The sequence below is a fragment of the Carassius auratus genome, chromosome 38, assembly GCF_003368295.1.
Source record: "Carassius auratus strain Wakin chromosome 38, ASM336829v1, whole genome shotgun sequence".
Taxonomy (NCBI): domain Eukaryota; kingdom Metazoa; phylum Chordata; class Actinopteri; order Cypriniformes; family Cyprinidae; genus Carassius; species Carassius auratus.
In genome coordinates, this window is record NC_039280.1 from 22,169,456 (window position 1) to 22,181,588 (window position 12,133).

At 41.6% G+C, this 12,133-nt stretch overlaps 1 protein-coding gene across 1 annotated transcript; it reads right to left on the minus strand.

Moving 5' to 3' along the window:
• Positions 1–48: 48 nt before the first annotated feature.
• On the minus strand, positions 49–11,479 carry LOC113057405 (GTP-binding protein 2). The gene is made up of 12 exons (XM_026224784.1): positions 11,156–11,479; positions 10,197–10,223; positions 9,722–9,906; positions 8,705–8,813; positions 8,416–8,613; positions 7,436–7,610; positions 3,174–3,393; positions 2,960–3,095; positions 2,486–2,544; positions 2,065–2,236; positions 1,782–1,946; positions 49–966 (listed from the first exon to the last, which is right to left on the minus strand). The coding sequence occupies exons 1-12, from the start codon at positions 11,291–11,293 to the stop codon at positions 778–780; spliced, it is 1,773 nt and encodes a 590-aa protein (XP_026080569.1). The 5' UTR covers positions 11,294–11,479; the 3' UTR covers positions 49–777.
• Positions 11,480–12,133: the final 654 nt, after the last annotated feature.

Sequence of the window (12,133 nt, forward strand, 5' to 3'; positions counted from 1 at the left end):
TAAGGAACTAAAACATCCAGAATTCCCGAACATTCTATATAAATTTACTCTTTTTTTTTTTTTTTTTTGGTTCAAATACATTTTTTACTTCTAAAATTGCACACAGAACAGTGATATAGTAGAAACTGGAGCGTGAACGTGTCCTGATATGTGTTTCAGTACTGAGACCAACATGCATGCGATGGTTACAGGACAGCGCTAGCTAACAAACATCTAAAAACAACCAATCACAAGCCTTAGCACCAGTGTAGCTCACTATACTAGTGACCCAAGAGAGAAAGCGCGATAGAGCAGGAATACAGACTGCTTTGCATAATCAGTGATGTGTGAACGTAATGCTTTCCTGAGCTACTGGAGTGCAGGCGGAAACAGACGCCGACTTCTGAAGCGTCACAAGGAACGCAGGAACACTTGGTGACTTCTAGCAGAGACCGAAAGCCTGTGCTGTTAAAGCTGGAGTAAAAAACCTCGTTAGAAAACGCTAAAATAAATCAAAAGACATCAGCGAGGCGGCTTTCTGGCGTTTGGTACAGCAGAGCGATGATTTGACTCACGACTGTAGCTGCCACGAGATTCTTCATTGACATCGGTAATAAAAACGACCAAACTAGCTAAACGGATGTCTTTAAGCTTGATCTCTGTCCTTTGGTTAGTGAATAACTGTGATTATAAAGGCAGACAGTGTTATTCAGTGCTGTCTGGATGACTGTAAACCGAGTTAAAGGCACGACGAGTGGACGTCTGTGCGACGGAGCTCCTCTGAAGTGGCGGCCGTGTTCAAGCTTCACAGGACTGACTCGGGGCTGTTTTGGATGGGTGCTGTGACGCAGGCTGGAGTTTGGTGACCTGGCCGATGCCTTTGGTGACTCCCTCTCTGAAGAGCAGCTTGGCGCCCACCTTCAGATACTCGGGGTGTTTGATGAACCTGAAGCGCACCACGGCCTTCTCTCCGGTGCGCAGCTCGTCCTGAAGAGACAGATGGGAGGACACAGATCTCTCACTGATACAGACAGACTCTTTCTGGAGGAGGGGGACTGATTTAATAAGTGAAGAATATCATTACCAGCAATAGCACACAAAAGACACAATAAAGCACTATTTCAGGCGTATCTGTTCGAAGGCTTCGGGTCTAACATATTAACAAGAAACAGCTTACTACAGATACTGTAATTAAATGTAAATATATATTGATTTAGATTTAAGCTACTAAAATGACTCAGTCAGAAGCAGTCAGTGATTTTCTCTGTCTTTTGCTGTTTGATCAACATTAAGGACACAGAAGCAGCTGTTATATCAGGCTGCTGTAAGAGCTAATGCACGGATCCAACGAAGACTGTATTCACAATTTTTTAATTTAAAGTTAACAATATGATATTAATAAACAACTGCAAAAGCATATTAAGGCCAAGAAATCCAATTTGCAGCACCTTGTTAAACTGAATAGCAACATAAGAAAAAAAAATTATCTCATAAAAACAAAATAAAAACTTTTAATTTTATGTAGAAAAGGTACATCTCCATCTTGCTCTGACCAAATGAAACACAGCAGATTTCATAAAAATGAGCCAGATGATAGTCCATGTGCTCAGGCTTCACTACTCATTAAATGCACTTCCCAAGAAGACTGGATCCTACACCTCCAAGTGTTTGGACAAACCAACGACAGACAGCTAACGAGCTGTTTAACTATCTACAGAAGCTAGAAAGATACACAAACATCTAGTACTGACAGACACAGTTTATCCAGTCCTCTATCAGTCAGACAGATGGAGAAGTCTCACCTTTCCCTGCAGAGCCTCCACCGTGGCCGTCTGTCTAACGTTGCCCACATGCACCGTCACCTGGAAGCCCTTGTGGAAAGTTTTGGCGTGGAAGAGTAAAACGATCTCAGCCTCAAAGCGCCAGCAGATAGTGGGGTTCATCTCTGGGCTGACCATCACCATTCCCTGCCAGAAAACAACAGCTTTATACGCTTTACACAAGTCATTCTCTATGGACACTCAATGATTGTAGAGTAACAGCTCACTGTTGAACCCAGTCCGTCTCATTGGCCTCTAAGCTCACCTTTCGTAATAGTGACCGGTCGAAATCTCCCAGCGCCAGAGTGGCGGCCTGTCCAGCTCTCAGCACCCTGCACCCGGAGCGATTCCTCTGGATACTGCACACGGTCAGCTCACGAAACTCTCCGTCGTCTGTGGGTCCCACCACCAGCTGCTCGCCCTCGCGGCAGATCCCGCTGCACACACAGAGAGTCACACATATCCTGTGTGTTTTAAACACTGCACGGGCCAAAGACTTAATAAATAAATGTGACTTTGGCACTCTTTGACAGTTTTTCCTCCTGCTGTACCGAAGCCATACCAAACAGTGATTTCAAACCGAGGTGCGTGCCAAACCATCATGTTTGTGTAGTGTCCCACCTCTATTAGACACTAACATCGTCTCACTGGACGCCAGAGACAAGAGGAAAGAGACGAGGACGCACCTGTAAAGAGTCCCACCAACTACTGTCCCCACATCTGGCACGGTGTAGATCTCGTCAACCTACAGGATCACGACACACACACACACACACACACACTTCATGAACGAGACGGACACTGAAAACACAATGCTTTTGTTTGATTGGTAAAGAAGTTGGGATTATTTTACCCAATTTGGGTTGATAATCATTCATAATCAGTCACACAATAGTGCTGGGTTAGAAACATGGAAATAAAAGAGTAAGTTCTAGTTAATTCCAGCTATTATCTGAGTCCTGGAAATCCTTTGCACTCAGGGATGCACAGCATCATCAGAACATCATCAGAATCAGCCATTAAAGACTTCAAACACAAACAAATAACTGGTTTCAAATGTAAGTTCTTCAATATTCAATCAATGTTCAGAGAGCTTTCAAAGAGCAGCTTTGTTGCTGGATATGGTTAATGAGGGCCTTGTATGAAGTGCACAGCTGTACCTGAAACTCGGTGAGCTGCTGCATGAGCTCCTCCTGCTCTTTGCTGTTGCTGAGGGGAGGTAGAATATTAAAGAAGACCTTCAGCAGATCCAGACTCTCCCCTGATACACTGGACAGGGTGAAGATGGGGGTGATGCTGCAGGAGGACGAGGAAGACGACTTTAGAGCCAAATCAGTAAAACATCACGGCTGTGTCCTCTGTCTAACTCTGTACCTGGGTGACTGTGCAAACTTCTGTGCGGCCGTGACGGCGTCGTCTGTGGAGGACACCAGCATGGGCACCTTGTTGCAGCCCGGCTGCTTGAGGATGCGCTCCAGCTGTCGGACGGTGCGCTCCACCGTGCCTTTGGTGCACAGGTCCACCTTACTCACCACGATGAAGATGGGCACCTTCAGAGCCATGGCCAGACCCAGGTGCTCTCGGGTCGTCCCCGCTGAGAGAAGAGAGACAGTGTCTTACATGGAGACATGAGGCAGAGCAACCAGAACAACAAATGTCCAAATGCATGCTTCATTTCCGTTATAAACTCTGATCTGGTCTGAAATGAACTTCCAGGAATCAAAACCAGGTTTGTGGCAGCACTTCTTTAAAGATATTGAGTTTTAGTTTGAGATATTAATAGCAAGCAAGCTAGAGAACCACACACAGAACAGTGTAGTCCACTGGAAACGTCTGTGACTGCTAACTCTGAACGGCTGCATTACACCGCAGAGGTGTCCCTGATTTGCAAAATGATGAGCAGATACTAGTTTCTGAATATCAGAGCCAGTCTGCAGAGAAAAACACACAGACTCAGATTTGTTGTTGTCATTTAAGAATATGATTCCATGCAGTCGGAGAAAATCAGACAATATTTGATATTTTGAATCAATTATATAACAGTGTTTTCAGATGTCTCTTTCTGTGCAAGTTTGTTGTGTTCGGTGTTATCCTCAATCTACAAGTATATGATAACGGTCTACAAAATTGGCAATAGTTTTAAAATCCAGGTATTAATGATCGCTACATTCAGAGGAGTTTCCTGTTAGAACTTATGTGGATCAACATTATCTTTTTCCAAGACAGTTTTTTTTTTACTGTGGTTTGATAAATTACATATTTCCCCAATCCTGAAAAGTAGGTAAACGGAATAAACTTGTTTTAGCCAGACGGTATTTTCTGAATCCTTAAGCTATCCCATAGTTATTAATAGACACACACAATAAGTGATTATAACATGATAGTCAAATGTGTGGGTTACATATAAATGAATATGGAGTGAAGCGTTGGACTGATATTCATTTATAAGCGTTTTTGAATTCATTTTGGTCCGTATATATCTAGAAAAGACAGTTTCTGTGTCATTCCTTGACATTAGGATGTTCTGTGGAGACCAGAGGTTAAAAGGCCCCCTTCAGGAATCTCAGTCTGGTTCTGCTGGGTGCGAGAAGCGTTTAAGGATATGGTGTATGATTTATTTTCTGTCAGCTGTTATGCTGGTTGTAGGTGGTGGTATGTATCTTTAAGTGGGGTTGCCTATAGCCATTAAAACCAAATAAAGTCCCAGGGAACACACAAACTGTTAAAAACAAATATGTATAGCCTGAATGCACTGTAAATCGCTTTGGATAAAAGCGTCTGCTAAATGCATAGATGTTATATTTAATATATAAAAATAGCATATTTTCTTAAATGTGCACACATGCATGTGTTAGTATTTATCTATACATAATAAAAAAATACTCAGTACATGCTCATATATCATGTATTAACTTTATTTTGGATGCGATTAATCGTTTGACAGCACTAATTATTATTAATATTTAGGCAGTGCTGTATTCTATAGTTCTGTTTTGCATGTACGTACCATGCACTGGGTTCAGTTTAATGATTTCTCAAGCTGAATAACACCACTCTCTCACTACAGCTGCTTACTTTGTCTCGCCTCGTCTTAGAAGCTTACAATCTGTATTGTATTAAGCACTATAGAAATAAAGGAGACTCGACTATATACTATTGCAATTACATTACTAGGTAATATCTATATTACTCTGAACCTACTCCTAGATGCCGTCTATTACACAGTACTTTAAAATCAAATGCATCCAACATTTTAATTCCGTTTAGAGTCAGTATTTGAGAATTGACCCCTTTACAGAGACATAACATCTGAGCGTAATTAATCAAGCTTCACTGAGCCAGGGATCCCAGCGATACGCTCAAGTGAAACACTCATATCTGAGATAAGGATTACGTCCAGTGTTCAGTAACAGAGTGTGTTTGTGTGTGTGTGTGTGTTTGATCAGCCTGACTGACACAGCAGCATCAGCTCAGTCAGCCGTGTTGGTCTCTAATGGGACTCGGTCAGTCAGGAGTGTTTATGTTTGCTGTGTCTCGTCCAGCTGATGGCCTCGGCCGGCGAATCCCTTATCAGAATGAGACTCATGTGGCGTGTGATAAGCCTTAGCAAGTCATCTGACAGCTCAAGGCGTCGAGTGTCACTGACATGCCTTCCTCAAACTCCCAGCTGTCTGTGTGGCAGAGCAGTCAAATCTGTCCAAAGTCCAGCCGTCTTCTGAGGTTAATGATTGGAGAGCTGGACGTGCCTGTGTTTGCCTGGATTTGTTTATGGAAAGTCAAACTCTGAGAGGCGCAGCAGACACTGTACACCGCCGCCTCCGTCTGCTCTTGCATAATTTAAGCACGCTGGAGTCGTGTTGCAGACGGGGCATCATGTTCTCCTTCAAAGATGTGCATGAAGGACTAATGCCTGTGAAGTGTGGCGTTGCACAGAGGACAAAAACATTCAGCCTCGACTCTTTATCGTCGTATGTGTTTGAATTTGTGAAGAGTAACAAATTGAATGCAAAATTTGAATTCATAATGGTACAGCAACATTTATTTCACACAGAGGGCCAGAGGTGTATTTGATTTGAACGCAGAGCGATGGACGTATAACTTCACAGTACTGCGAGAGATTAGAAGCATGCGGGCCATCTGCTCTCTGTAGCTCTCGCGGTGCTTTGATATAAAACAATGATCGCGATTCAACAATGATTGAAGTCGAACCAAGAAAGGTACTTCGGTTAAACACACGTATGGTCTTACTCCAGTCTGTGAGTGTGTGATTTCTCTCTTTCCCTCTGCCCTGAACGCCTGAACGTTTCTGCCTTACAGACATAAAAAATCGATCTATACATAGAGAGTGAAATGTGTCCTTTCAAATGAACCAATTTAAATGGAAGACAAAGATCCTCAGATTATGTAATCCATGTGAAACACATCCACTACTGCAGAGAGGACGAGACAGTGTCGCTGAGTTCATCTCTTCAACCGAAACCAAAAACACTAGTTTATCAGTGAATCATTAAAATGTTAATGCAGCCTTGTTAATGTCTTTCCCTGACTCATTCATAATCATTATCTTCTGCTGGAGCGCTGTGGGAAGTGTTACGAGTGTGCTTGAGCGCTTATTAGGCTTCGTAGGCAATTAAAGGCTCATTATAATCATTTAAATAGATTATTAATAAACGTGTGATTAGTCGACTAATGCTTCAAATGATCCGACTACTAGTCGACCAGAAAAATACTTAGTCGAGGACGGACCTATTTTTTTTGTAGTAAACTCTAAAGTTAAATCCAAAAGTATTGTTTAGTGTAAAACATGTTGGACATTAGCAGATAGGCTGTTGATTCATTAAATGATAAGCTGTCTCCTCTAAAAAGCGGTTTATTCAGTCAACATGATAAATATAATGATACCCGATAGAAGATTTAACAAAGACAAACGTTTTTTTTTCTTTTTTTAATTTTAACAAACAGGTATCACTAGACAGGTAATGAAGACATCTAATTCAGTCAGGAAACTTACCAGTGACCGAATTACTGTACACAATCTACTGATTCACAAGCTCTCTGTGTGTGTGTGTGTGTGTGCATCAGTTAAAGCAGTGCATTCATACAGAACGGAGATTAAACGGACTTCGAACTATATACAGTGCAATAAACAGTTTTACTGTATGATACCTGCCAGCCAATCAGAATCCAGTATTCAGACAGAGTATGGGATAAGTGTAATTAACCTACAGATGGCCTGCTTACAGCTGTCTCTTCATATTAAACCAGGACAGGAGTAAATTACAGGCTGTAGATGGGCGGCCCTGTGGCCTGCAGTCACAACTAGACTGCCACGTCTCTAGTTTCCCTAAACTTTCATTCAAGACTCACTGTGGTCCAGGACCAGAGCAGCCCGGAGGTATTCTGGGGTATGGAAGAGCGAAGGAATGGGGGCGACGCTCTGCATTACATAAGATCATATGCTAGGATCACTGAGTATCCAGGAGAACAGCTGATTTGACAAAACAGGATTGACGTGTCAGAACATCATGAGGTCTATTTGTGACCTGACATTTATCAGACTGTCACTATCTGAGATAAACAGGCTCAAGCAAACAGCAGCGTACTGGCACCGCGTCAGACGAGCTGGAAGATCTTACCGATGCCGGTGTTGGCGCTGACCACCAGCATGGCAAAGTCTGGACAGTAGCTGGTCAGGCCAAAGATGGTGGTCTTGAGATACTTGTGGTGTCCCGCCAGGTCTATGAAGGTGATCATTTTAGAGGCACTCTCGCAGATTTCCTCCGCCGTTCGGGACTCGCTGTAGTTCACCACCTACATGAGAACAGACAGACGTTCACGTTTAATGCAGATGATAACCTACAGCTGCGTGAAATGCTTACAAACTTTACATTTAATCTGAATTATTGCAATTTCACATTAGCACAAATTAAAAGCAGGTCAACTCACATGGTTTGTCCGCAAATTTAGTAAATGACTTATAAGTTTGACATGTATTGTAAGCTCATGAGCTCTTTTTCCTAATGTAGAGAGAGTGTGTGTGTGTGTGTGTGTGTGTGTGTGTGTGTGTGTGTAATACATGTGCAATACGTTTTGATTTATGAAAATAACTCCAAATGGGGATTTAATCTCTTGACATCTGGCAACCGCAACCATGAATCCATCATACACTTTTGGGGTGAAGTTAGTGGGCAGTTCATAGTGAAAGGATACTCAAAAATACAAATCGGGACACGTCCCAAACTAGTCCAGGCAAGTAAGGACTTGTTATAAACGGGGTTAGGCACATTTTGAGCTCAGATTGTTTACAGCAGCCAAGCAACAATGAAACGTGTCACCACTGGGGTGGTGTTAGCGCAGTGGATAAGACACACGTCTGTGGTGTGGGAGACCCGGGTTCGAATCCACTGTGAGACACCAATGTGTCCCTGAGCAAGACACTTAACCCCTAGTTGCTCCAGAGGCGTGCGACCTCTGACATATATATAGCAATTGTAAGTCGCTTTGGATAAAAGCGTCAGCTAAATGAATAAATGTAAATGTAAATGTAAATGTTATTGTAGAAATGAGCACAAACAACTCTTCAGTCGTCTGAGGCACACAGCTGGTCAGCCCTCACCTCTCCTCTGCTGTCGAAGCCCAGGATCTCGATGCTGATGCTGGAGGTGCGTCCGGTCTGGATCTCATGAAGGTGTCTGAAGAGGTTGAGTCGTGCTCTTCCTCTCCCGTTGTCCAGCTCTCCTTGTGTGAGCACACCGAGCAGAGTGGACTTCCCTGAGTCCACGTTACCCAGCACTGCTACCCGCAGGTCCAGGAACTGCAGACGCGTCACGTAACACCATTAACACACACCTGAGAGCATCTGACACATCAGAGGAACACAACACACTCAACACACGATCACTTACCTGCTGGTCATCTGGCACTTTCCTGATGAGCACCTCAGCGATCCTGTGAGACTCGTCCGACTCGTAATCCACCTCCCGCTCTCGGAGAACTGTGATGTCTGCCCCCACCCTGAACACACACACACACACACACACACACACACACACACACATCACCGAACCGGACACAAACACAGCAGCCTTCTCATCACAACAAGCACACTTCAGAAGATAATGACTGAAATAACACTCTTTAAAGGAACAGACTTCAGTGAAAACTCAACTGCAATTCAATTAAACGCATGTAAAATGCAATTAGATGAACTTCAGAGGGCTTTTGACACACTTAAGTACATCTTTTATGTAATTTCATATTATTTTTGAAATATGGTTAAAGTACTGCTGAAAGTACTGACAGGCATTTATTATAAACTATAATATCTCTTAATATCTTTTCACTGAAACATGCATTATCATGTATTTAACACATCTGTAATTACACAATTATTTGCAATTTAGTACAGTTCAAATATATTATTTTCAATGAAAAATAACACACTATGTTTAAAATTAATATGATTACAACAAATATTATTACAACAAAGACTTAAAATGTACTTTATATAAAAAAAAAAACATGTTTGTGCACTTTTTAAATGTGTATTTAGTGCATTAAGGCAGTAATGAAGTGAACTTATTTCTTATATTCAAATGTAACTACATGTGCACAATCAATAGAATTAAGTGGACTACTTTTTGAGGTCACATTTCAATCTCTTTGGATTTTTAATATATATGCACATCAGATATCAGATGTATATGCATCACAATTAATACTACTCAGATGGACACACATTTCACAAGTTCATGATTATGACTGCATGAGAACGTTCTCTTGTAACTGTTTTGAGGCCAGAATGCATGCTCCTGTGATATCTGATTTGACAACTATGAGACCAGATGAGTTTGTCAGGTTAATATTAGCATGCAGAATGAGTGTGAGCTGAGCTGTGTGTGTGTGTGTGTGTGTGTGTGTACCTCTCAGCCATCCTGCGCAGGGTTTGGAGCGAGGCCTTCATGTCCTCCTCCGTCAGGCCCACCAGCAGCCCGTTGTCCTCCACCCCGATCTGATACACGGCCTCGCCGCGGCCCTCCTGCAGACGCCACTTCATCTGTGTGGCCAGGTGCTCGAAGCGGTACTGCGTGGGGTCCACCAGCTTCAGCTAAACACACACAACACACACAGCTATTACACCGCCGCTGCTGTAATGATGGGAGTGTCGGCGCGGTTTGTTTGCTGCCAGCAGCTGTAGTGTATAAAAAGCTCTGCTAATCTTCTGCTGCATGCATTAACACTGGAGACACTCAGACTGCTGGCTACTTACAGTGCATTATGGGTAACCTATGCATCAATAAAAAGCAATGCAAGATATCCTATTCTTTCAACAAACATTCATGTCCAAATCTGAGGCGCTCGTTGATATATTTGGTGAATATCTGTGCAGGGGTTTACCTTGTACTCAATGTTTCCCTCTTCAGCCTGAAACAAAAGACAGGACAGGGTTAATGCTGAACCGAGCTCAAAGTCACACAGGTCAGGATTCAACACACAAAGAAGAGAAAGAGCTGCGCTGACGCCGCTAACAAAGTCAACACATTCGTTGGCTCATTCAGAATAGACTCTTACTATACACGTCTTACTACTCGAACCGTCGTTTGAGATCAGACACACTGCGTTACATCACATTTGAAAAGCACAGGCAACATGAACAAGGAAAACAAACAAAAGCGTGGTGTTGGACACAGCCCTAGACATGACTCATTTGTTTTGAATCAAATACTAAAGATCGAGATCAACAAGTTTAGCTACTGACTGAATCAGCATTCATCAGTCCACAAACACAATAATGATTCATCACACTCCTCTCTCATCTCTGGAGGAACACGTCTTGTTCCTTCTTTCTATTCTATTTTATAAGTAAATAACATGACTTTGAATGAGGTGCATTTCCAACATTTTTGTGTTACATTTCCTTATATTTATATATTTTGTGCTATCAAACATGCATTATGCTGCAGTTTCTGTTATCCAGTTCATGTTAATTATAATGTTTACAGGGTAGAAATGAGCTCAGCTATTTTTGAGTTGCTAGAGAGGCTACTTTTAACATGTTCCAGCTGTCTTATTATTAGCACATTTACAGTAATAACCCCAACCCGTATCTTCAAACCTCCAAGAGGTTACTACATTGACATTATACAACATAATGACCTTTACAGTTTGTTATCAACATTTCATCGCACAATGCTTAACCCACCATCACTGTATTTACAGTTACAAGCCCTGACATATAAACAATATATAATCGTGTCGGAAGGAGATCTAAATAAAGAAGTTAGTAAACGCGGTAAACGGAAACGGAGAGTCGACGGCTTGATGTAAAACAGACAGATGTGTTTGAGCAAACTCACCTCTGGAGGTAGATAAGGCGGATTATTGCTTGCTTTTGGATATCTGGCTGAGCGGTTTTTGCACTTTTTGCTGCCGCTTTTGGCGGTTTTTCTGCCGGAGGCTCCGTTGTTCGCCGCGGTCCCAAAGAGCGAGTCCATCCCTGCCCAAACCCTGAAATAACGACATGCGACGAAAAAACACTGCGTCTGACTACGCCATCCAGCCCGCCACTTCACACAGAATATAAACACAAAGACAGCGAGCGAGGCATCATAAATAGCTCGAACCGGCGGGCTCAACCCCCACGACACAACAACAACACAACTTCCGCTCCAAGTTTGCGGAAGTGCGTCATGCAAACTTTACACGCATTACGTCAGGCGAAAGAGAACGAAATATATTTTCTTGTTTGGTACTGTATTGTCTAATGTTACTGCTCTTCGAGACGCTGTCATAAGTGGCGAATAGAATAGAATAGAATAGAATAGAATAGAATAGAATAGAATAGAATAGAATAGAATAGATCCCGTGAGAAGACCAGAAGTGGATCCACAACATTCCACCCAAGTGTTGAGTGACTGATGAATATTCATCATTTCGGTATACTGCAATCATCACATAACCTTGCATCAAGTGCCTGTATTGTGTCACACAACAAAAAGTAAAAAAAAAAAAAAGGTTCTGCACTGCTTTTACATCATTTTTTTATATTTTCGTTTTCTTTTTCTAAACTTTAATTTTATATGTATATATATATATATATATATATATATATATATATATATATATATATATATATATATATATATATATATATTGTCTTTATATTACATTAAAAATTAATATATTTGTTTACTGCCGATTAAAGGGTAGAATAATTAATTTAGATCTGAGGTATATATATATATATATATATATATATATATATATATATATATATATATATATATATATATATACAATTATTATTATTATTATTACTACTATTTATTTATTTA